Here is a 20,696-nt window from a genome sequence, read left to right as displayed (position 1 = left end):
GGCAGCCCTGCCAATGGACCCTGAAGTCAGTGGGCAGGGCCGGGGGGGCAGGGCCGGCTCTGCCTGCCACCGAACGGGGCTCGAGTCACCCCGGCCGAGCTGGAGGATTTCCCCCGGAAGGGCCTCGGAAGTGGGGCGAGGAGGAGGGCGCAGGCCGTGCGGAGCTCAGACTCAAATCCGTTTCTTGAGGCCTTTGGCAGGGGGTGGGGAAGACCCTGCAACGTCTGCAACCCCCCCCCCACACCCAACACTGCAGGCAGCTGCTCTCCCCAGACCGGAGCATCCACCAGAGAAGCAAAATTATTCTGGAAAGTCACCCGAAGGGCCGGCAGTTTCGAGACCTACCATCTCCCCTACTCTTTGAGCAGAAAGTGGGTCTCCCCGCTGCTAAACGGCCCCTGCCCCACTACGCCGCACGGGTCTGGGGCACAGAGGGAGGGCCTGACCGGCCCAAAGCCTCCAGGGAACGCCAGCCCTGCAGGGGACTGGAACTGACGGTCTCCCGGGGGCCGGTCGAGCTCCGTCACCAGAACCCCAAACGGGCTCTCGGCTGCAGTGTTCCCTGCTAATCCTCCTGCAGACACAGGGCTAAAACCGCACCATCCTTAATCCATAAGATCGAGAAAAAAGATCATCGGGGTTTTGACTGGGCATCTTTGCCCCAATTTGCTTTCAGGCTGGACAGCGTCGGAGAACCCCCTGGCAGCCTCCGCTCGGGGCAGAGATCTCTCTCCAGACAAAGGCGGGACCCTTTTCAGCAGGCGACGTTCTGGCCCAAAGGCCATCTGTGGCAGTCGGGCTTCCAAAAATAAACCATTTCATTCCAGTCTGGAGCTGTCCCAGTCGCTTTTCTTTTTTTAAAACAATCGCGCCGTTGACCGTCAAGTGGAAGCTGGCCAGAAGTCTTAAGCCATTGCTTCAGGCATCCCGATTTCCTAATCCTGACCTCGTCTCAAGGTCTGTGGGGCCGGGTGCCTTTTCGCTATGGTGCCTTATGGGCATTGCAGTCAGTCCACCGAGGAACGGCTCAACCCATTAGGCCGCACTTCCCCAACCTGGCCTCCTCCAGATGCATCGAGCCGGGCGTCCTAATGACCGTAGCAGGGGAATCTGCAGGAGCTCCCTTCCGTCAACACGACAAAAGCGCCCTGGTGTCGTTGCACTGCAAGCTCTGTGACATCACAACGCACGTACAAAAGGGGCGGGGCTTGCCTCACCCCCCCACCCAACGCCTGGTCACCCTGGACCACAGTAACCACATCTCCCTGCTAAGGGATAATCGGTGGAAACTGAGGCTTGCACGAGGCAGCCGAGATCCGAGGGCTTCGCACAAGAGGCCTCAGAAGAACAGCGACAAGAGGGGCTTTCACGGTCCACACCGTTGGTTGAAGCAGATAAAGGAGAAATGGAGAAAACCACTGAGAGCGTGTGATGACTCTAAGTCAGGGTTGCTTTACCAGATGATGCTCCCTCTAGGAGGAAAACTTCCAGGTATGTCGAAGGAAACAGGGGAAGGAGAGGCTGGAGAAGGTTGGAAGATGCTCCACCAACAGATTAAAGAGCAAAGGGGCCAGACCTTTTTCGTGACTGGAACTCGTGTAAAAGAAAATGACACAACTGCAACACACGTGTGGCAATTCCTTGCTTTCATGCACGCCTGGTGCAAATTCCTTCGTAATTTCTGGTTACTTCAGCATCCAGAAATTGGGAAAGAAAAGGTTTTGTTTCTCCATGAGATGCAAAACTAACACAGTGGGGGGTTGCAGGGCCTTTGTGCAACTGTTCTTCTTTTATTTTTGCACATTAGCATCACTGAAAATGTTCAAGGAATCCTGAAATATTTTTGTTAGAAGGTGTTTCTAACACACAGAGGGGGTTTTGCAAGATAACACTTTTTGTTGGATGACTAGATCTTCACTGCATTTCTGCCAGGGATACATGAAAGAATACAAACCACCATTACTTCTCTTTTAATTACAATTTATTATTAACCTAGTTTTAAGGCCTTAGCAGGTCATAATCCGGGCCTGTCTCTAAGGACCCAAACATAATTTTTCTATCAGGTGATTCAAGTAGAAGAGCTGAGACGTGAATTAAGGAAGAAATGTAATTTCTTTCCCCGGAGTGATGCTGACCTCTGGGGGTTGAGACTTCAGGACACTTTCCTGAAGCTTTCTGAGCAATGGCGATCTGCTCTCGTCTTCTGGGGTGGACCCTCAACTTCCCAGTCCAGCCCGCAGCCTTGGGATTTCTGGGCTCTAACCAAGGTGTCCGAACCCAAGTCTGAAACCCTGCTTAGTTTCTCTTGAGATCAGCCAAGTCCCATCATACCCAAATCAGCTTTCCTTTACAGAGTCACACGTGCAAAACCATCCGGTGGTTGGATTGTGCAGCTGAAGGCTTAGTGTGACATGTTGGCTTAATCAGCAAACTATAGCCCAGCAAACCCTGCCTTAATAGACTGTGGGAAACCCTGCTTGGGGTCTTCCTGAGCACTTGGATATTGGGTCTTCGTCGATGATCACTTCTCCAGGCCCTCTGCGTGCAACGGTTGCTTTTCCGCTAAGCTGAAATGCCACCAAAAGGCCTGTAATCCAGTTTTAAAAGGCCTGCGAGGACAATTGGAGCCGCCTGCTGAGGGGACCGGACTGAAGCTCTAACCTCCAGGCCCCGGGGGCCAAGGAAGGCCAGCCGATCCCACCAGAAAGCTCCCCTGACTTTTCCCAGAGAAAGGCTTTTGTGGAAAGACTCCCCTGGATGTGGGGATCTATGGAACCACCGGGATGAAGAGCCACTGATATCCATGACATCCTGTGCATTTCTACGCCATTTCCAAAGCTTTCCAAGCCAGACATGGCCCTGCCTCTCGCTGCGGTAAAATCCACAGCTTCTGAGGAGCCGGACGTGCCCCCTTGTGATGTCAGGCACCGCTTAGCTTTTCAGTCCCGTTGTATCATCCGGGGCCTCATCTCAACTTGTTGGCACGATGCAAACTCCATTAGCTGTACATTCTGTTTCCTATTCAGGAGTTCAAGAGGATGTGTGCAGTGCTGAGTTTTCCACACAACAATCTTGCAAGGTAGGCTGGGCTGAGGGGGGCCCCAAGTCACCAGTGAGGGAGGACTCGAACCTAGGTCTCCCTGCTCCTAGCCCAACCCTTTCTGAGAAGACCCCCCCCGGGTCTGGAAAGGGAGAATGGAGCGAGGTGGAGAGGGAGAAACCGGTCTGAAACCCTTTGGGGCCACGTTGCCCTGCCTCGTCCAACACCGGGAGACCAGACGAACGCTCAGAGGCAGCTCAGCTCCAGCGTTCAGAGCATCCTTCATAGACACTAAGGGGGTTGATACCCAAACCAAACCAAACCAAACCAAACCAAACCAAACCATTCCGGGGCTGAGCCAAGTCACAGACTGACCCCTTGATTTAAGAAGTTCCTTCTGACCGGCCAGAAAAACACACCTTTCAGCAGGTAGATCCTCCAAATGGATGCAGAGTTGCCTCTGCCGACTGGATACTGGAGCACCTTCCAATAGGTGAAAGATTACGGGACCCATTTTGGGATGTCAGGCTGCCAAAATGGTATCCCTTTGCTTTGCAATCTCCTCCCAACCCTTTGCACCACAGGAGCTGTTATTCAGTGATTAGTCTCTTCACGATCAGTACCCACTGACAGAAATCATTTAGCGTAACATGGGGTTGAGATAACGCCAGGGATTCCCACTTTCCGCAGTGGTAAATTCTGCGCATTATTTACGCCAGATCTCCCAGATGTCTTCTCCCCCGTTTCCGGGAGTACACCAAGAGCAAAAGGCAGAGTGTACCTTCATATAGCTTTAATGAGAAAGGATACAATCCACATCTATCAGCAGGCAATTTGACCCCGAAGGCTTCCACGCGCAAGAGTAGCATGGAAAGACGCCATGAATAAGACAGGATCTGCTCACAGTCTTCAGCGAATTGGGACGAAGTCTTCCAGAATATCTCCCACCTTTCTTGGTTCTACCAAAACAAGAAATCATCCTGCTCATAAAGCTTATTCAGAAACCATGAACAAGGAATAGCACCAACTTCCTGCATCTTTGCGGTTGCCTCTCTTTTTCAGTACTTGCTTAAAGAGATTTGAAGCAAGCAAGGGCTGAAAGAGCTTCTGTTAAGGAGGTCTACGGTCAACTCTAAGTCAAACTGTTCTTGGAAAAGCAGAATTCCTTGGTCCTGCATGATTGTAGCCCTGTTTAGAGGGGCTGATAAACACGCCCATGAAGCGGCCTGGCCTGCTGAGAGCCAGTTTGGTGTAGCGGTTCAGGTGCTGGACTAGAAGCCAGGAGACGGGGAGTTCTAGTCCTGCCTTAGGCATGAAAGCCAACTGGGCGACCTTGAGCCAGTCCTTCTCTCTCAGCCCTAGGAAGAAGCACAAACCGCTTCCAAAAACGTTGCCAAGAAAATATGCATGAACATGTCCATGCACTCGCCAAGAATCAAGACTGAATCAATGGTATAACCCACCCACCCCCCAATTCTCAGATTCTGAGACCTGAGATAAAATTATCTCTCCAACTCCACACACTCCTGACCCTGGACAACCCAGAGCAAAGAGGAATCCAGCTGTTGTTGAAGTATAACTTCCAGCATCCTCATCACTGACCACCCTGCCTGCAGCTGTCACCTGGGGCATTTTTATAGATTTGTGAAGGCTTTGTCCCAACTCGCTTGAGGAAGTATCTGGGGTCTGTATCACATCCATGCTGTGGGCAACTCAGGAAGAATAACCCCATCTGCCCCAGAAAGCGACTGCTTTCCTCTCCCGAACGCGAGCCGGTCCCACACATTACGCACGGGCACAGCTCTTCTTGACGGCATTTAACACCAAAGTACCTTTTTCACAAAGTCCTCGGGATGTTCCTTTACGTAACTGAAAAGCTCTCTGTCCCGCTCGGCGTAGTAGTAATTGGAATATCTCTTCAGGTAGTAGCCCAAACAAAACCCCAGAGTGGCCATCAGGACTTGACGATGGAGACCTGGAAAGATTCAAGAGAGCAAAGGAGAAGTTTAACAGCCGGCCCCGAATTCCACAAGCAGCACTTCCAATGGTGCACGGCAGATGCCCACGTGGTTGTCACTGTGGTGATGCCTACAAGGAAAGGCGTGAAGAAGAGAAGCCGAACTCCGCCTGGACTGAAACAGCTAAATCCGTCCTGTTTCTTCCCACTGAATCCCCAGAGACCCCTTCCTCCTCTCCTCACCCCACAGCGGGTCTGCCCTTCCTCAGCTCCCTCCTGGCAGACCATCCCTGCATACTGGCTGACCAGCACCTCCAACCCCAGCCGAAACGCATCAAGGCCAGACGCTCTTTACAAGCGCACCATAATTTAAAAAAGGGAGCACTGGAGTCCTTGGTGCTCTCTCTGAGCTCGGCTGTTTGCTTGCAGACGTTTCGTGACCCAACTAGGGAACATCATCGGTGCCGGTGAGGTGGGGTTTGCTCCCGGTTCATATAGTCACTTTGCCCCAACAGTGTTGGTGGGAGTGAGGTTTCCGCCTTGGTGGTTCCTTGATTGGGGATTGTTTTCTGTCTGACGGTGTGTCTGGCGCCGATCCCTGCTTATCCGAGTGTCGGCTGCGGGAGGGACGTGCTCTAGTCTGGATGGGTTTCCTGCCTAGATTTTGTATCGTCTCTTTTGAACGGTGCTCTCTGGGGGTCGAGTCGTGGCAACTGGACTTCTTTTCTTCTGGCTTGATGTGTTTCGCTGCTTGCCCAAGCGGCTTCTTCAGTCTAGAAAGCCGGTTGGGGGACCCGATAAAGGTCTACGAGGGCGGCTGTGTTCCTCACGAACACGATGGGCTCGTTGAAAGAGATGTGATTAGTGGAGTCTTTGGGATGCGGATGTCTTGCTCCTGATCCCCGAAGAAGCCGCCTGGACAAGCAGCGAAACGCATCAGAGCAAAATAAGAAGTCCAGTTGCCACGACTCGACCTGCAGACGATTCCGCCTGGATGGCTGAGAATCTCCATCAGCCTTTTGCCGGAAGGGCAGCTTAATATAATAATATATTAATTTGTTATTATTATTATTATGGGATTGGGCCTGGTCTAAGAGGCTAAGAGAGCCCCGTTGGCGTGACCTTGGAAGGTCTGTCTCCCTCAACCCGACCCACCTCACAGGGTTGTTGTGGGGGGGAATGAGGGGGGGCGTCAGTTGCGTGCCTCGGCCCAAAGCCGGGATAGCGACCCAGCGCATAGCTAAGCCCTCCATCGCGCCCAGGCGACTGACCGGCTCGCAGGACGGGCCTGCGGTTGATGCCGTTGTCCAGCAGGGCGCTGAGCCAGAAGCAGCCCGCCGTCCAGACGGAGGGGAAGTTGAGCAGCGGCGGCGGCGGCAGCGAGCGCGCCTGGTCCGGGACCGCGAAGCGGAGCTGCATGGCGAGCGGCAAGGGTGGCGGAGGGTGCTGCCCGCAACGCCTTCCCCGTGGCCGCGCGCGCCCGCGGAGGAACGTTCCGCCGCTCCCGGTTCCGCCGTCCTTCGCTCCCTCCCTCGCGGAGGGGGCGGGGCTCCCGGCCGGCCCCTCTCCGCCGCGTGGCCCGGATTGGCCGGGAGGCGGGGCGTTGGCGCCGCCCGGGAGGCTTCTTTGTGCGCGGCGCGCGCAGCGTTCGGCGAAGGAAGGTCGGGTGGGCGGAGCGCGCAGGTGGAGAATCGCGCTGCGCGGGAGGACGTCCAAGGAAAGGAACGCGTGGCCGTGCGCGCCCCGTGTCGCTTCTCTGCTTTCAGTCCGAAATTAGGGGCAGGACCGCGCTCGGCGTCGGCGGATCGGAGCGCCTGATGAGCTCCCGGGAGCCGCCCCGCCCTGCGCCCCCTTCTCGGCTGGGAGCGCTGGGAACTGGAGTCCCGACGCGTCTGGGGGGGCGGCCTGGGAGGTGGTCTGAGTGCGCGAAGCTGGAGGACTCCGGGGTCATGCAGCAAAGGGCGGGTGGGCGTCGCTCCCACCATCCTGGCCGCCATCTTGACTCTTTTGACCACATCCTGCAGACACCCCTGGGAAGGTGTCAACTCGCTTTTTTAAAGGAGGTGAAATTGACAAGCCACTTTCCCTTTCTAAGGAAAAGCAGGATGGCCAAACCGCAGCCTTTTCACAGTGCTAAAGTCTGCCGCCCCATCATTTTCCACGCAGCCCATTTTAACTTGGAATCAAGGCCTCTCAGGCTGGATCTGGCAGCTCCGTCTCTTTCCGAAAGGGGCCCTAAGCTGTGTTGCAATGGCCACGCCAGCCAAATGTGGGCAGCTCGTGGCAGGTCTACTCTCTTGCGGCATCCCTGCCCGTGCCAAGCCAGGACAATCCCACCCGGGCAAAGTCTGGGGGCAGAAATCCAGGGCCTCATTTAGCAGGATGACGAGAAGTTGCATGACGCAGCAAAGCCGGCTCTGTGCAAACCGAAGTGAAGTAATGGGAGGGGAGATTGCACAAGGCCACTCAGTCCAGGGTCTGAAGCAGCCTTGCAGGGCCGAGGGAGTAACACGCCAGCAATGCTGAGGAGGAGGATGGGGAAGCATGCAATGCCAACTCTTTCCCTCATTTTAATGCTCCCATATCTGGCTGCAGAAACTCTGACCCCCACCAGATGGCATTGAGATAGAGGCAATTCTGGCATTTTACTGCTATCTAGGAGTCATCTGAAGTTCTGGAGTCCAGATCTGGCCAGCTTCCTACAGTATTCTTAGCTCCATCAGATATGATTACATCCGCAGCCGTGGATGAACACCAAGACTTTGCAAGTCTGTTTGCGTCCCTCTCTTTCTGCATCAGTCTCCTCTTCTCTCTGGAATCTATCCCCTAATGGCAACCCAGGGCAGGAGAGCACAGGTGGATTGAGAACTTCTCAAAAATAAGATCCTTGATGTACCATTGCACGCCACTCAACCAGAATGAGAGGGGAGGGGAGGGGAGGGAGGCAGCCTAGGAAGCCATGGTGGATGAGTATGGAGCTTTTGACTGAGCTATGAGTTAAAAATGTCTAGGTAACGGAATAGGGGTGTAATCCCTGAGGAGCCTACCCAGGAGGTAGCTGGTGTCTTCAGAAGTATAGGCAGAAAGGCTGAAGACAAAAAGAACTTAGGCTTGCAATGGAAGACCTTTTCTGCCATTTCTGAGAAATCATGAAGGATGAGTGTAGCGCCAGAGGATTGGAAAAAGACAGATATTTTTTATATTTTCAAAAAGAAATAGAAGGACTTGGGTAACTACAGACTGGTCATCTTGATGTCAATATGAGGCAAAATTTGATTAAGCAGATGGCTGATGAAAAAGCATTTCTTGGTGCAAGGCGGCGTGGGTTTATCAAGACAAAATAATGCCAAAGCAACCTGGTTGCCTTCTCTGATAGAGTTTAGTTGATAGTGGGAATGCAATAGGCATAGTGTAGTGTGACTTTTGCAAAGAATTCAGCAGACTCCTCTATGAGATTCTAGTAGAGAACATGGCAAGATGTGGACTGGTAATGACAGGAACAGAGAACAAATACACAATATCTAATCAGCCTATGTCAAAGGCTCCATGTCAGAGAAAGGGTTTTGTGGCCCAACATAGAGCTCCATTTTAGGAATTCTCTTGTTCAACAACTTTCTAAATAACTTGAATAAAAAGTTTAGAAAATACCGTCATCAAATTTTGATACACAAAAATGGAAGGATGGCTTAGAGCAGGGTTCCTCAGCCTTGGCAACTTAAGACGGGTGGACTTCAACTCCCAGAATTCCCCAGCCAGCAAGGCTGCCTGGGGAATTCTGGGAGTTGAAGTCCACCCATCTTAAAGTTGCCAAGGTTGAGGAACCCTGGCTTAGAGGACAATATCAAGATTCAGGTGGACCTTAACAAACTGAAACACTGGGCAGATGGTCAACAGGGCAAAGGCAAATTCCTTCCTTGGAGTAAGAAAAATGAAAGCCAGGAGTATAGGATGTTGTGGGGCAGGGAGGAATCACAAGGGCCTGGTTTCTTGGTGGATCGCAAGCTGAACATGAGCCAACAGTGTGATGCATGTCTAAATTTTAAAAACTGGTAAGTTCTCATCAGTAGATCTGAAAACCCCAGGGAGTAAAGAAAGGATAAAAGATTAGTGCTTGTAACTTTCTATTTTGGGGGGGGAAAGCATTACTGGGTAAAAAGCATTCAAGTCTTTTGGAACAGGCCTTGCTCTATGTATGTAAGGGTCCTGTTTCAGCCCTTCGGTGTTTCTCAAGCTTTGGGGTAAAGTTTTCCATTGGGAGTTTTCCAGTCTGCACCGCTGAGTTGCCCAGCATGACTCAGCTCTCATCAATTGGCATGCCCACAACCTCTGGGGTCAAACCTCTGGAAGAGGCCCAACATTAGTTTGGAAGCGTTACAACATGTCAATAAACCTGCATTGCCAACCACGGAGGAAGGTGCACAGGGAGAAGGATCTGATTTGCGGAGAAACAAGGAGTGTCCTTTGATGGAACCCGGCCAGATCACGCTAGTCGGGGCTGATTCCCCCAGTCTTGCTCATAAATTGCCACCAACTGCTCGGCAGGCAGGACCACCCTTTGCTCCCTGCCATTCTCCCAACTTGGTGGAGACTTCCACACGCCGGCTGACTTCCAGCTCCCAGAAAGTCCCTCTTCTGCAGCCATGGAAAAGTACTTCTCCGCCATCCACAAGATGGAGCAGACGGTGATGTTCCCCAGCCTCCTCCGCGGGGTCTCCTTCGAAGAGCAAGAGGATGGCTTTGGGGCGGACTTGGCTGACAAAGACTTGTTTGAACATTTTATGCTGCTGAAATCTGGCAAGGGGATGTTGGAAAGTGGGCTTCTGCCTCTGGGAAAAGAGAAGCCACATGTTATTCCCGAAGTGAAGGAGGAGAACGTGGAGAAGGACAGCCTGGAAGACATCTTGTACTACCACTTGTCCAGTTTGTACCGCGTCCTCCATCACTTGACCCAGAGAGCCAACACGGTCACCTGCAAATACAATGAAATTATGGGACGGATCAACCAGAGCTGAGGTGCTGAGCAACACACACTAGGAAACAGCCAGAGGTAAGATGTTTCCTTTTATACATTGGGGAGGGTTCTTTTCTTGAGGTTGGGGCCTTTAATTTTATTTTTCTGCTGAGGGATGATTCTCAGGGTTAGGATCACATCACTGCAGTGGGCATGGCCAACGTTTATCGCCTAATGTTTTCCAGGAGGTGAGAGTTAAGAGTTGAAATGGATGCCCAAGACTTAAAGCCTCCCATTTTATCTCTTAAATCACCCCATATAGAAAAATCAGCTTGATTTGACAGGTTAGGGCAGTGTTTTTCAACCTTGGCAATTTTAAGATGTGTGGACTTCAACTCCCAGAATTCCCCAGCCAGCGTGTCTTCCCCAGTCCACACATCTTAAAATTGCTAAGGTTGAGAAACACTGGGTTAGGGGCTTAAAGGGGGAAACATGCCTTAACATAAATAATTGCAGTAATAATAATTGCAATTAAATAATAATTGTTTGGAATTGCAAATAATTCCAAACGTTTGGCTCTGCCTAGTCTAGGGGGGCACTATGGTCTCTGGAGGTACTCTGGGGACCCATCCCCATAAGACAGGTTTACTCAAAACCTCCCCAGCAATTTAACAGAATCAATTTCCAGACAACTGCAGTGAAGTAAATTTAAAATACCATTTACTTTTTCCTCTCTTTGAGAATTTGCTTCTCTCTTATTATCTTGAGACTTTCTCCCTGAGAGACAAACTTGGGTTTAGCTTTGCCATATTATTTCACTGAAGTTTTTTCTTTGATCCTCTTCTCCCTCCTTCCCTTCCCTTCCCTTCCCTTCCCCTCCCCTCCCCTCCCCTCCCCTCCCCTCCCCTCCCCTCCCCTCCCCTCCCCTCCCCTCCCTTTCTCCCTCCTTCCTTCCTTCCCTCCTTTCCCTTCCCTTCCCTTCCTTCCCATAGAGAGTATAATAACCTAACCATGTTGCTTATACAGAGCTTTCTGTGATGTATGAACCCTGCTATTGTGTGAGAAATCACACCAAAATGTAATTAACTGCATCACACTAAAAATTTATAACTGTAGCAATGATTAAATCCCAAATTATCAGCACCCTCATTTCAGATATATGTAGGGGGAGACTGGTCAAGAGTTAACAGGGTAGAAACAACTAGCATTGTCCCCTGATTTGCCACATATAAAGAAGCTTGGAGAACCTTGAAGAGCTTCTGCTGGCAGGACTTCACGCTGGCCAGAGCGGGCTGCTGATCCACGTTTCTTACTCATTTCACAGGTTCACTCCACCACTGGTGCCTGAAAGTCATGTATGGACTGCCATCCTCCTGAACACTGCTCCAAAGAACATCCTTGTGCAGCCAGTGGCATGTTGCAATTTCTAGAAAAAGTTGACTATTTCAGTTCTGAACTTGCTCAGAGTGAATGGGAAAACTTTTCTTGCCGGCAATGTCTTGAAATACCAAAAAATACTTAAGTATTTCTGGTTCTGAACTTGCTTAGGATGAACAGAAGATTAAGTTATTATTCATAGATGCAATATTCCGTGTTTTTGTACCTTGTGAATCAGCCCAGACATCCTACCACGGTGAGACTGAAACTGACTACTGCTTGAAAATCATTTTCGGAATGATGTTTATGCTGTTGTTTGATATGTAACTGAACTGAGGCACTTACTGAATAAAACAATATAAATAAAATTAATTCCAGATATTGACTCATTCCTTCCCTTCTTACCCAGCTTCAGTGTTTTACCCACTTGCAGAATTCGGAAGTTAGTTAACATCTATAGTTTGCTCGTTTTCTTTCAAAGAAAAGACTCCTTCAAGTCCTACTTCTCTCCTGGTGACTTCACAGATCCCACCATGGTTTCCTTCCAGGTTCTTTTTCCACCTGGCCTAAAGCATGCTCTTCTGACAAGACTGCCAGCAAGCATCTTTGATTCCTAGGTCTTCAAATATCTTGAAGAAGAGGGATTTTTCAAATGTGGCATAAAAGGAGGGGATCCTGGAATCTAGATGATGTTCTGTTTGATGCCAGGCTATACATTGTTACTGATTTGCAGCGTTAGATGCCACCTACCCATAACAATTCTAGTCTGATGAAATGTCTAGCAGGCCCTGGGAACCTAGAGAGGAAACGGGACCATTGCCACAGAGACATCGGGAGGGAGTAGCATGAGAAAGAGACCCAAGTCTGCCTTCATTATGCTAGGTATAAGTTGATCTAGATCAGTGTTCCTCAACCTTGACAACTTTAAGATGTGTGGACTTCAACTCCCAGAATTCCCCAGCCAGCAGCTCTTCCTCCTGCTCCTCAGGGTCATTCCTTCTCCCCATGACAGCCCACTACATCCGTGCTGTCTATATACTAACAGCTAGAAAGCTTCACTACCAGCACCATCATCATCACTGATAACGTCACTTCATCTGGTCATGAAACAAGTGCAAGAAGAAAAGCATGCTCAGAGAGCACCCAGAACTCAGCAAAGCCATCTGAGTTGCCGATAAGGCTCCCTCCATGGGAGTTGCCCTCCTTTGTGCCATGCTGAGCTTTCCCTCCACCTCTGCAAACATCATGTCCTATCAGGAACAGTCCCTGCCTTCCAACACCTCACTCTCTGAAAGTGTTGAATTTGATATGCTGTCCTCCCTTCCTCCGGACATTCTCTCTTGGCACAAGGGGATCTAATGATCTGAGGAGCCTTTCTCCAACCTGCTGCCCTCCAGATGTGTTAACGTCTATTCTTATAAATCCCAGCTAACAAGACGATTGACACGGGCTGCAGCTCCAGTGCTGGCGAAAACTCAAATTAGAGACACAGGAAGCCTGTTTATGCCAAGGGGGATCGTTGTTCATCCGCCATCATGTGGCTTCTTTCATTTTGGGTTAGCATAACTTTTGAGCCCAGCCCCTGAGGTTTGCAAACGATGGTGGCTGGTTTAGCTTTGGGGTGAATCAGGTCATTGTGGCTGGTTCCCCAAACTAAGGTTAAAGGTGAAAACAAATCACAGCTTAGCATAAGAAGAGCCAACTCTGCTGCTGGGTTCTCACCCTCTGCACTGTTTCAAGAACCTTTTCTTGAATGAACCATGACTGGCTGGGTTCCCACATTGCACTAGGCTATGAACCAGTTTGCCAGTCACCAGGGCTGGCTTCACCCCGTTCACTAAGCCAGAACTAAACACACCATGATGGCTTAGAATGATGTGCCAACCAAGTCTGTCCAGCAGCATCTTTCCAGCATTTTGAATGGGACTTTGCTATAGTACTGGGGCAGTAGATTCCAAAAAAATGTTTTTTCGCCCCAAAACCCTGCCCCATGGTAGGGGGGAGGTTCCTTGGGGTTTTCGCTGCCTCCTGTGCCTTTAGGAGAAAGAAGATAAAACTAGGGCCTCGGATCTGGGCTTTTAAAGTTCAGGTGATCATGAGATTTGCCCTCTTCAACCAGACTGAGGAAGCTGAAGAATTCGGAGTCCAGGCATTTTAAAAGAGCCAAAGGCGATGCCTGTTTACTGAGATTGTTTGCTGAAGGCACAAAAGGGCCAAGGAAGGACTGATTGGGCTGGCTGGGTATTAGTCATCGTTGACGTGTGTGTCTGGAGGCAGGAATTTCAGAAATGCTGGCCAGCCCCCTGCTCCCGCTTCAAAGTGGAATGCCAGCTCAGAAGGTTTCCTAAACGGGAGACTTCCGCTTACAGGTGCTCCCTTATGCTGGTTTCACCTGGGAGGAGACTCTGGGCGTGCAACGGGTGTGAGTGGGCATCAGTGTGCTGCAAGGTGGTGACCAGGAGCTGGGGAGGAAGACCGGTTAACTAGTCCCTTCCCAACAATCACCCCACCACTTGCTAACTGGTAGAGCTCTGGGTCTCCAGTGCTGGAGGAGAAAAATGAGCGATTCTCCGGAGCCCAAGATGCTTGGAAAACAAAATCTGACGAACTTGCAGATGGTAAGTGAGGGAGGAGGAAGCAAAGCGCACGCTTAGCGCGCGGAAGGTGGTGGATTTGATCCCATCTCCGGCAGTTCTGTCGTTGAGGAGCAGGTGGCAGGAGATCCTTTTCTCTGTTTGAGAAGCCGGCTCAGTGGGGAAATGGGGAAAGCAGTGTTGTGGGTCTGCAGAATCCGCCTCTCAGCTCCACCAACGGAGCCATTGCTCAGTTTGCGCATTTGTGCATCCAGTGGGTTGAGATCACACAACACACTAAGACGGTGTTTCTCAACCCCAGCAACTTTAAGATGCGTGGACTTCAGCTCCCAGAATCCCATGGCTGGTTGGGGGATTCTGGGAGCTGAAATCCAGACATCTTAAAGTTTCTGGAGTTGAGAAACACTGTACTAAGCCATCAACTGTGGTTCACAAAACATACTGGTTAGATTCCATATGGACTAAGTCAAAACCAGACAAATTCAGTGACTCAGAAAGGGAGGAGTCAGGACTGCACCCACAGAAACTGTGGCATGTTCTGTATGCATAGGTTCACATATACATGCATAGGTTCATGCATCAGCCTAAACCAGGCTATTTTAAAAGCATGGTTTGTGGTATAATTCACACTAAGCCGAAAACAAGCAAACTACATTATAGCTTCACGGTGTGTGTGAAACCTGGTGGCCTATTCAACAAATCAAGGATTAAAAAATAGCTTTGCACATTGTGCAATTCCAGCCACTGTGGTTTCTAAACTGTGGTTTGATAAGCATGTCGTGGGAATCCAGCCAATTGTGGCTTATTCAACAAACCATGGTTAGGCCAGTTGTGACATAGTGCGTCATGTGAAGTCAACATATGGCTCCTTCAGCAAGAAATGGTGGCTTAGTTAGAGGTGTGAACCCAGCCTTTGTGGATCCTAGAGTAGGCTCTGCTGAGGTTCTCTTGTAGGTACCACCAACCAGTTGCTGGACTTAAGTTGTAGTGTTCCCACCCAAGGGAAGCCCAACTCACTCCTTTTTTAGGAAAGTGCTGTCACCTGTTGACATGAGATGAAACTCTAGTGACTTCACAGACACCTCTGGGAAGTTCTCTGGAAAAAATATGGAAGTGGTTTACCACTGCTTTCTTCTAGAAAGTTTTAATGACTTCCCAATCTAGCCTGGTGGTCTCCTATCCAAATGGTAACCATGCCCCACCCTGTTCAGCATTTTGAAAATAGCCAGGCTCAGCTAGGGACGGCCACCTGGTCTAACGATACCTATTCCAGGGCTTAAACAAAAGTGCCTCTAAAGCAGTGTTGTCCAAACTTGGCCACTTTAAGATGAGTGGACCTCAACTCCCAGAATTCCCCAGCCAGCCATCTTAAAGTGGCCAAGTTTGGACAACACTGCTCTAAAGCAATGTTTCTCAACCTTGGCAACTTTAAGATGTGTGGACTTCAACTCTGGGGAATTCTGGGAGTTAAAGTCCGCACCTCTTAAAGTTTTCCAGATTGAGAAACACTGCTTTAAAGCAATGCTATCAGTTTTCAGTCTTTACTCTTGATAAGAATTCCAGGTGTGGCAAAAAGGGAACTTGGGAGTGCAGCTGACTTTCGCATTGCTATTATAGAGGATAGATATTTTAAATACATCTTCGAGGCTGCCCCTGCACTTTCCGTTCTCAAAACCGGGATGCGTAATGTGTGACATCTTCCCCTCCCCTTTCTCATCAGCAGTTGCAAATCATTGAGTTAAATGTTGGGGGGGAGATCTTCACAACCATGCTGAGCACCTTGAAGAAGCATCCGAGTTCCAAATTGGCTGAGATGTTTGCCGGGGGACAGGCCAAGCCACGAACAGATTCGGCGGGGAGATACTTCATAGACCGACCTGGGACTTATTTTAAATACATCCTTGAGTATCTGCGCAGCGACCAAGTTCCCTTGCAAAACGTTGAGGAGGTTTACAAGGAAGCCATCTACTATGACATCAAGCCTCTGATCAAGCAACTGGAGGAATCCCCTCAAATCTTTGGTGAGCTGGTGGCCAGGAAGCAATTTCTTGCCCGGGTGCCCAACTATTCTGAAAACATCGAGCTGATGATTCGAATCGCCCGGGCAGAAGCTGTGGCCTCCCGCCAATCCAGCGTCATGCTATGCGTGGTGAAGACTCTGGAGGACGTGGCCAAGTGCAGTGATGCTCTCAACAGCTTAGACACCTCCAAGAAGTCAGTGGTCCAGTTTGGCCCCTGGAAAGCTGCACCAAGCATTCTGGACCTCTTGGACTGCATCAAGATGGACATCGAAGCCAAGGGTTACAAGGCTTCTTTCCAGGTCTACGTTCCAGAAAAAGGCTTTCGCTTCAAATCCAGTGACTTCTTCTACAAATTTTTGTTCCATTGGTGGTAGCCAAAAGCCAGCGACTTACAAGTCTTTGAGATCAACAAGGTCACTTTTGTAGTTTTCCTAGCACTAGCATACCTGGGCTACGCAAACCAGATGATCACTCCAGATGTCTGCTGGATTTGTGCAGCCCAGAGATCTAGGATCTCCAAGCTTTGCTCCAAGTCTGGAGTTGGCAGATTTTTTGAATCCGTGGGGACATTTGGAATTTGGTGGGCATTCTCACAAAATAGGGAACAGGCAAAAGTGGGAGGATAAGGGTTTACCTGGTCAGAAGATCTGCCTAAGTTGGTGTAGTCAGTTCCCAAACATCCTGTTTTCAGAGGAAGCCTGGTCAGGTTCCTCCATTATCTGTTCTACCTCCCCAGGTGCCAGCTCTTCAAGGTAGTCCAGGTCAAGAAACACACACCACAGGAATGCTACTTTATTGTTGCAGGATACAACAACAGAATCTTGAAAGCCTGCACAACTTTCTCTCTGTCCCCTCCTACAGTAAGCAAAATCAAGGTGAGGTTATTTTGAGTTTCTGTCCACGCTTCCTTCTCTTTCAGGACGATGGAATCTCTTCTCCAAGTCCCTCTTAAGCTTCTTTCATACCTTCCCCAAGATCATCTCTAAACTGCTTTGCACCTGGGGGCTCTTCAGTTTATCCATGCTTTTTCCCCTCCAGGCAGAGAAGAGCAACAAGAATGATCAAGTAGGGGTGACAGCTCTAAGTGCAAGACTGGAGGTACCACAAGGGGCAGCAAAGAGGAACTGACCATTCTAACTTTTTGCCATCCTCTTAGTGATCCTCCAGATTTCTGCAACCCAGATCAAATTGCCCTACATCAAAATACTGAAAATGAAGTTCTATAAGGAGAGATTGAAGGAAATGGGTAGTTACAGCAGGGTTCCTCAACCTCAGCAACTTTAAGATGGGTGGACTTAAGATGGAGTTGAAGTCCACCCATCTTAAAGTTGCTGAGGTTGAGGAATCCTGAGTTACAGGAAGACAGATTAGGGTTGAAAGTTAGGAAAAAACTTCCTAACAGTAAAAGCAGTTGGACTGAGAAACCAATTATCTAGGGAGGTGGCAACCCTCTGTATGCTTTAATTTGATCCTTCCAGCTCTGTGATTCTATTTTTGTTCTCCGAACGTGAGTACCCTTCTTTCTGCTATTGGCACATTGAGAATTAGCTTAAATTCTGGACCTACCTAGTCTTACTGGGACCAACTGGACCGAGATCCTTTTGTAACAGTTGATATGATCAACAGGACCTTATGCCCTTTGAGGAAGGAGGACAGCAGAAGGAAAGATGTTCTTCTTCACATCTGTCCTGCTTGGTTGTGGGGTCCACTTGCATTTTGCACCGTGCTCACCTCATTCACACAGCAAAGTTATCAATGCACGATGTGCAAGAGGCTTTGTTTTTGAACCAGCTTGTCGCAGGGCCTGACACCGATCAGGGCTGAGAAGCAATGGACTGACCCAAGGTCACCCAGTTGGCTTTCATGTCAAAGGAAGGACGAAAACCTGGATCTTCTGTTCCTGCTCTTAGTTCAGCACCTTATCCAGTACATCATGCTGGCTCTTGCTGAGACCAAGATGGTACCTATCTCATTCCATCACAGAAGCTGAATTTTCTCAGTTTCACAGGGCACATAATGGGGTGATACCCTCATCCATTTGAGAAGGTGATAGGCTAAGTGATGTGGGGCTGCATAGGACCTATCCCAAACAGCTCTCTCCATCAGCAGCTTCCTGTCAACTCCAAGCATCTGCTGCCTGGGGCAACTTTACCAAGTTTAGCCAAGTTTAAACCAAGTTTAGCCACAGCTAGCTCCAAACAGGAATATTCTGAGTTTCTGCTAAAACAGCCATCATAGGTAACCTTAATAGCACAATCTTATGCATCTCTGCTTGGAAGGAAGACCCTTTAAAGAGCTTCAAACCTGATTGATAAGGTACTCGCCTTTTCCAATCTACTGCCCTGCTGACGAGTTGATATGCAACTCCCACAATTCTTAGACTTTCTAAGTCATCCTGGCTGAGAGTTATGGAAGTTATAGTCCAACACATCTGGAGGCAGAGTTGGGAAAGGTTGGTGTATGGGAATGCAGCTGTCTTAGACTGTATGTATTTTAGTGATTGACAACAGCTGTATCCTTGTTCTTTAGGAATGTTTGAATAAATCACATGCATTGGGTTAATATTTATTTCCTTATACTGTGTTTGGTGTAATCACTGTTGTTTTGCACTGGAGCATGTCCTTTTTTTCACACTTAATTGGCTTTTGCTTCTCTTGAAAAGACTTTCTGCACTCTTTTGCAGAATCGCTTTGTTAGTCTTAGAAGTCCAAGATCAAAATCAGGAGTTTTCCAGCTTTTGAAACCCCAAAGGAGTTAAGAGAATGAATCAGAGATCAGTACTGTAAATAACTGTTGTGTTACCTTCTCTAAGTACCCCTTAGATTAATTTGAAGAGGAACTTAACTTCCAAATACGTTTTGATTTTTGTATTACAATCTTAAAATACTGGTAATGATGGGGAAAAAAGCCATGAAGCATGTACAGAGCGCTTTAAAGACCCAAGCTCCTTTTTTGGGGAAAAGCTTCAAGGTCCAATAAGTCTGATTTCTTAGAAATTACACACAAGTTGTGTTGTCTTTGTTTTGCCCTCTTCAAAGCAATTAAATAAAATCTTGGTTACCTAATTTTAAGACCATTCCGAACTGAGGACCTATTCATAGGCTTTGGATTTGCAATAGGATACACCTTTACAACCAATCTGCAAAAAATATATTAATGACATTTTATCAATGTTCATGTAGGTATTATATAACCAGTAGGCCACCACAAACTCTCAGTGTTGTGCCCCAAACTGTACAAAATGCTTTCCCCAAGTCGTTACTATTACTCCAGTGGGATAGCCTATAACTAAGTGAAGGGCATTATTTTAATATACGATTTTATATTTTGTATATATATTTAACATGCATGTAACAGTGCACTCTATCTTATTTATAAAGGATCAACTTGCTTTGTAAAGAGCACAGCGTTCCTTTCCCCCACCTTATCTCTTTGTTGAATGCCTGATTGCCTTCCAAGAGAGCACACCATTCCTCCATCCCATTTCCTTTAGAAGCAGTTAGCCAGATGCCTGACTGAACAAGTAAGCTGTAAATTAGATTTGTACCGGGCAGGCAGAGACACCAAATTCTAAAGAAGTTACAAAGAAGGCCAGAAGAAATTCCAAAGAGGAACAAAGAAGAGATAAGGACTGATATGGGCTATTCCCTTGGTAACAGGAGAAGAAAGTTGAGCTCACTTTCTTCTTCTGGGATCCACCTTTCCCCCCCCCTTAGACCATCCCTGCATTTCCTTATATGGGGATGAGGGGATGTACAATTCGATTACGTTTGTGGATGTCTATAAAATCTTTGTTGTTTGCTTTGCAAGGGGTGGTTCTTTTCAACACTTTGCCACGGTGTTGAATGACCCATCCAGATGTTTCTTGGCCCAATAAAACATTTGTTAGATAAAATGCCTCGTCTCAAGTTAATTTGGTTCTCTAAACTTGTGTAAACGAATAAACAAAGGCTGGTGCCTAACATAAGGATGATGGGAACTGTAGTTCAGCAAGATCCAAGGACCTGTGGTCAGAAACACTGTACAAAGAGGACAATACGGTCAGTCTGTATTGGGCAGCACGCTAAGCTAAAAAGCTTAATTAATTATTGCACCCCTGCCTCTTCACGTGGTGGCACACACAACCTGTATGGTTGTGGCATTTCAGAAAAGTGTTTACCATCTTGCCATTTCTTTTCCTGCAGGTGAAGATTTTGAGCAGCCCTCTATTACCTACTATGCCTACAGCCTTGCTTTTTTTTTTTTTTTAATGATTTCCTAGTTGTTTTGCACACAGACCCCAGGCTGATGCCTGGGGAGTTAAATAAACAAATAAACAATAAATATACAACAAACAAACAAATATATAATAAACGAATAATAAACAACTATCCTTTCCATGCAGTTTGGGCCCCAAAACCCATGCTTGTTGACTGGCTTGCTAACCTTCATTTGGAGCTTAATCTATTGGGTGAAAACCACCTCTTTCTCTACCATCGACCATCATCAGAAGATGGTCCCACTTAGGGGAATTCTGTTTGGATTTAGCCGCGGCACTTTTGAACGGCGTCTAGATCTCCATTGGACCTTGGCTTTGTAGAATTTAATATCTCTTCCCATGATAATTATAACTTCCCATAGTAACTGGAAAATCAGAGCTAAACATTTTAGCAGGGGGATCTCGAGAGAACAGGATGAACGTTGTGCCTGTATTTGCTCTCTCTCAGAAGAGGAAGCCTGTTAAATTGAAGCAAGACAAATACAGAATTGTTTATGG

General features: G+C 48.5%; 3 protein-coding genes across 4 annotated transcripts; 2 read left to right on the top strand and 1 right to left on the bottom strand.

Moving 5' to 3' along the window:
- Positions 1 to 3,818: 3,818 nt before the first annotated feature.
- Positions 3,819 to 6,548, bottom strand: LOC148216036 (NADH dehydrogenase [ubiquinone] 1 subunit C2-like). Its single transcript, XM_088140486.1, has 4 exons — positions 6,269 to 6,548; positions 4,873 to 5,015; position 4,646; positions 3,819 to 3,999 (listed from the first exon to the last, which is right to left on the bottom strand). Exons 1-4 carry the CDS (start codon positions 6,414 to 6,416, stop codon positions 3,950 to 3,952), a joined length of 342 nt encoding a protein of 113 aa, XP_087996612.1. The 5' UTR covers positions 6,417 to 6,548; the 3' UTR covers positions 3,819 to 3,949.
- A 2,284-nt stretch (positions 6,549 to 8,832) lies between these two features.
- Positions 8,833 to 11,698, top strand: LOC103048514 (mid1-interacting protein 1-B-like). Its single transcript, XM_088140485.1, has 2 exons — positions 8,833 to 10,044; positions 11,273 to 11,698. Exon 1 carries the CDS (start codon positions 9,638 to 9,640, stop codon positions 10,007 to 10,009), a length of 372 nt encoding a protein of 123 aa, XP_087996611.1. The 5' UTR covers positions 8,833 to 9,637; the 3' UTR covers positions 10,010 to 10,044; positions 11,273 to 11,698.
- A 1,934-nt stretch (positions 11,699 to 13,632) lies between these two features.
- KCTD14 (potassium channel tetramerization domain containing 14) lies at positions 13,633 to 19,817 on the top strand. 2 transcript variants are annotated; one of them, XM_025177306.2, is made up of 2 exons: positions 13,633 to 13,943; positions 15,643 to 19,817. In XM_025177306.2, exons 1-2 carry the CDS (start codon positions 13,884 to 13,886, stop codon positions 16,312 to 16,314), a joined length of 732 nt encoding a protein of 243 aa, XP_025033074.2. In that variant the 5' UTR covers positions 13,633 to 13,883; the 3' UTR covers positions 16,315 to 19,817. The 2 variants fall into 2 exon arrangements, with proteins under 2 accessions (XP_025033074.2, XP_007444893.2); XM_007444831.4 differs by having other exon boundaries at positions 15,640 to 19,817.
- Positions 19,818 to 20,696: the final 879 nt, after the last annotated feature.

This window comes from Python bivittatus, unplaced genomic scaffold (assembly GCF_059951505.1).
Source record: "Python bivittatus isolate LINGU-HERP-01145 unplaced genomic scaffold, Pbiv_v1 ctg000340_np1212, whole genome shotgun sequence".
Taxonomy (NCBI): Eukaryota; Metazoa; Chordata; class Lepidosauria; order Squamata; family Pythonidae; genus Python; species Python bivittatus.
The sequence above is the reverse complement of the archived record's forward strand: the minus strand, read 5'-3'. Positions and strand labels throughout refer to the sequence as shown.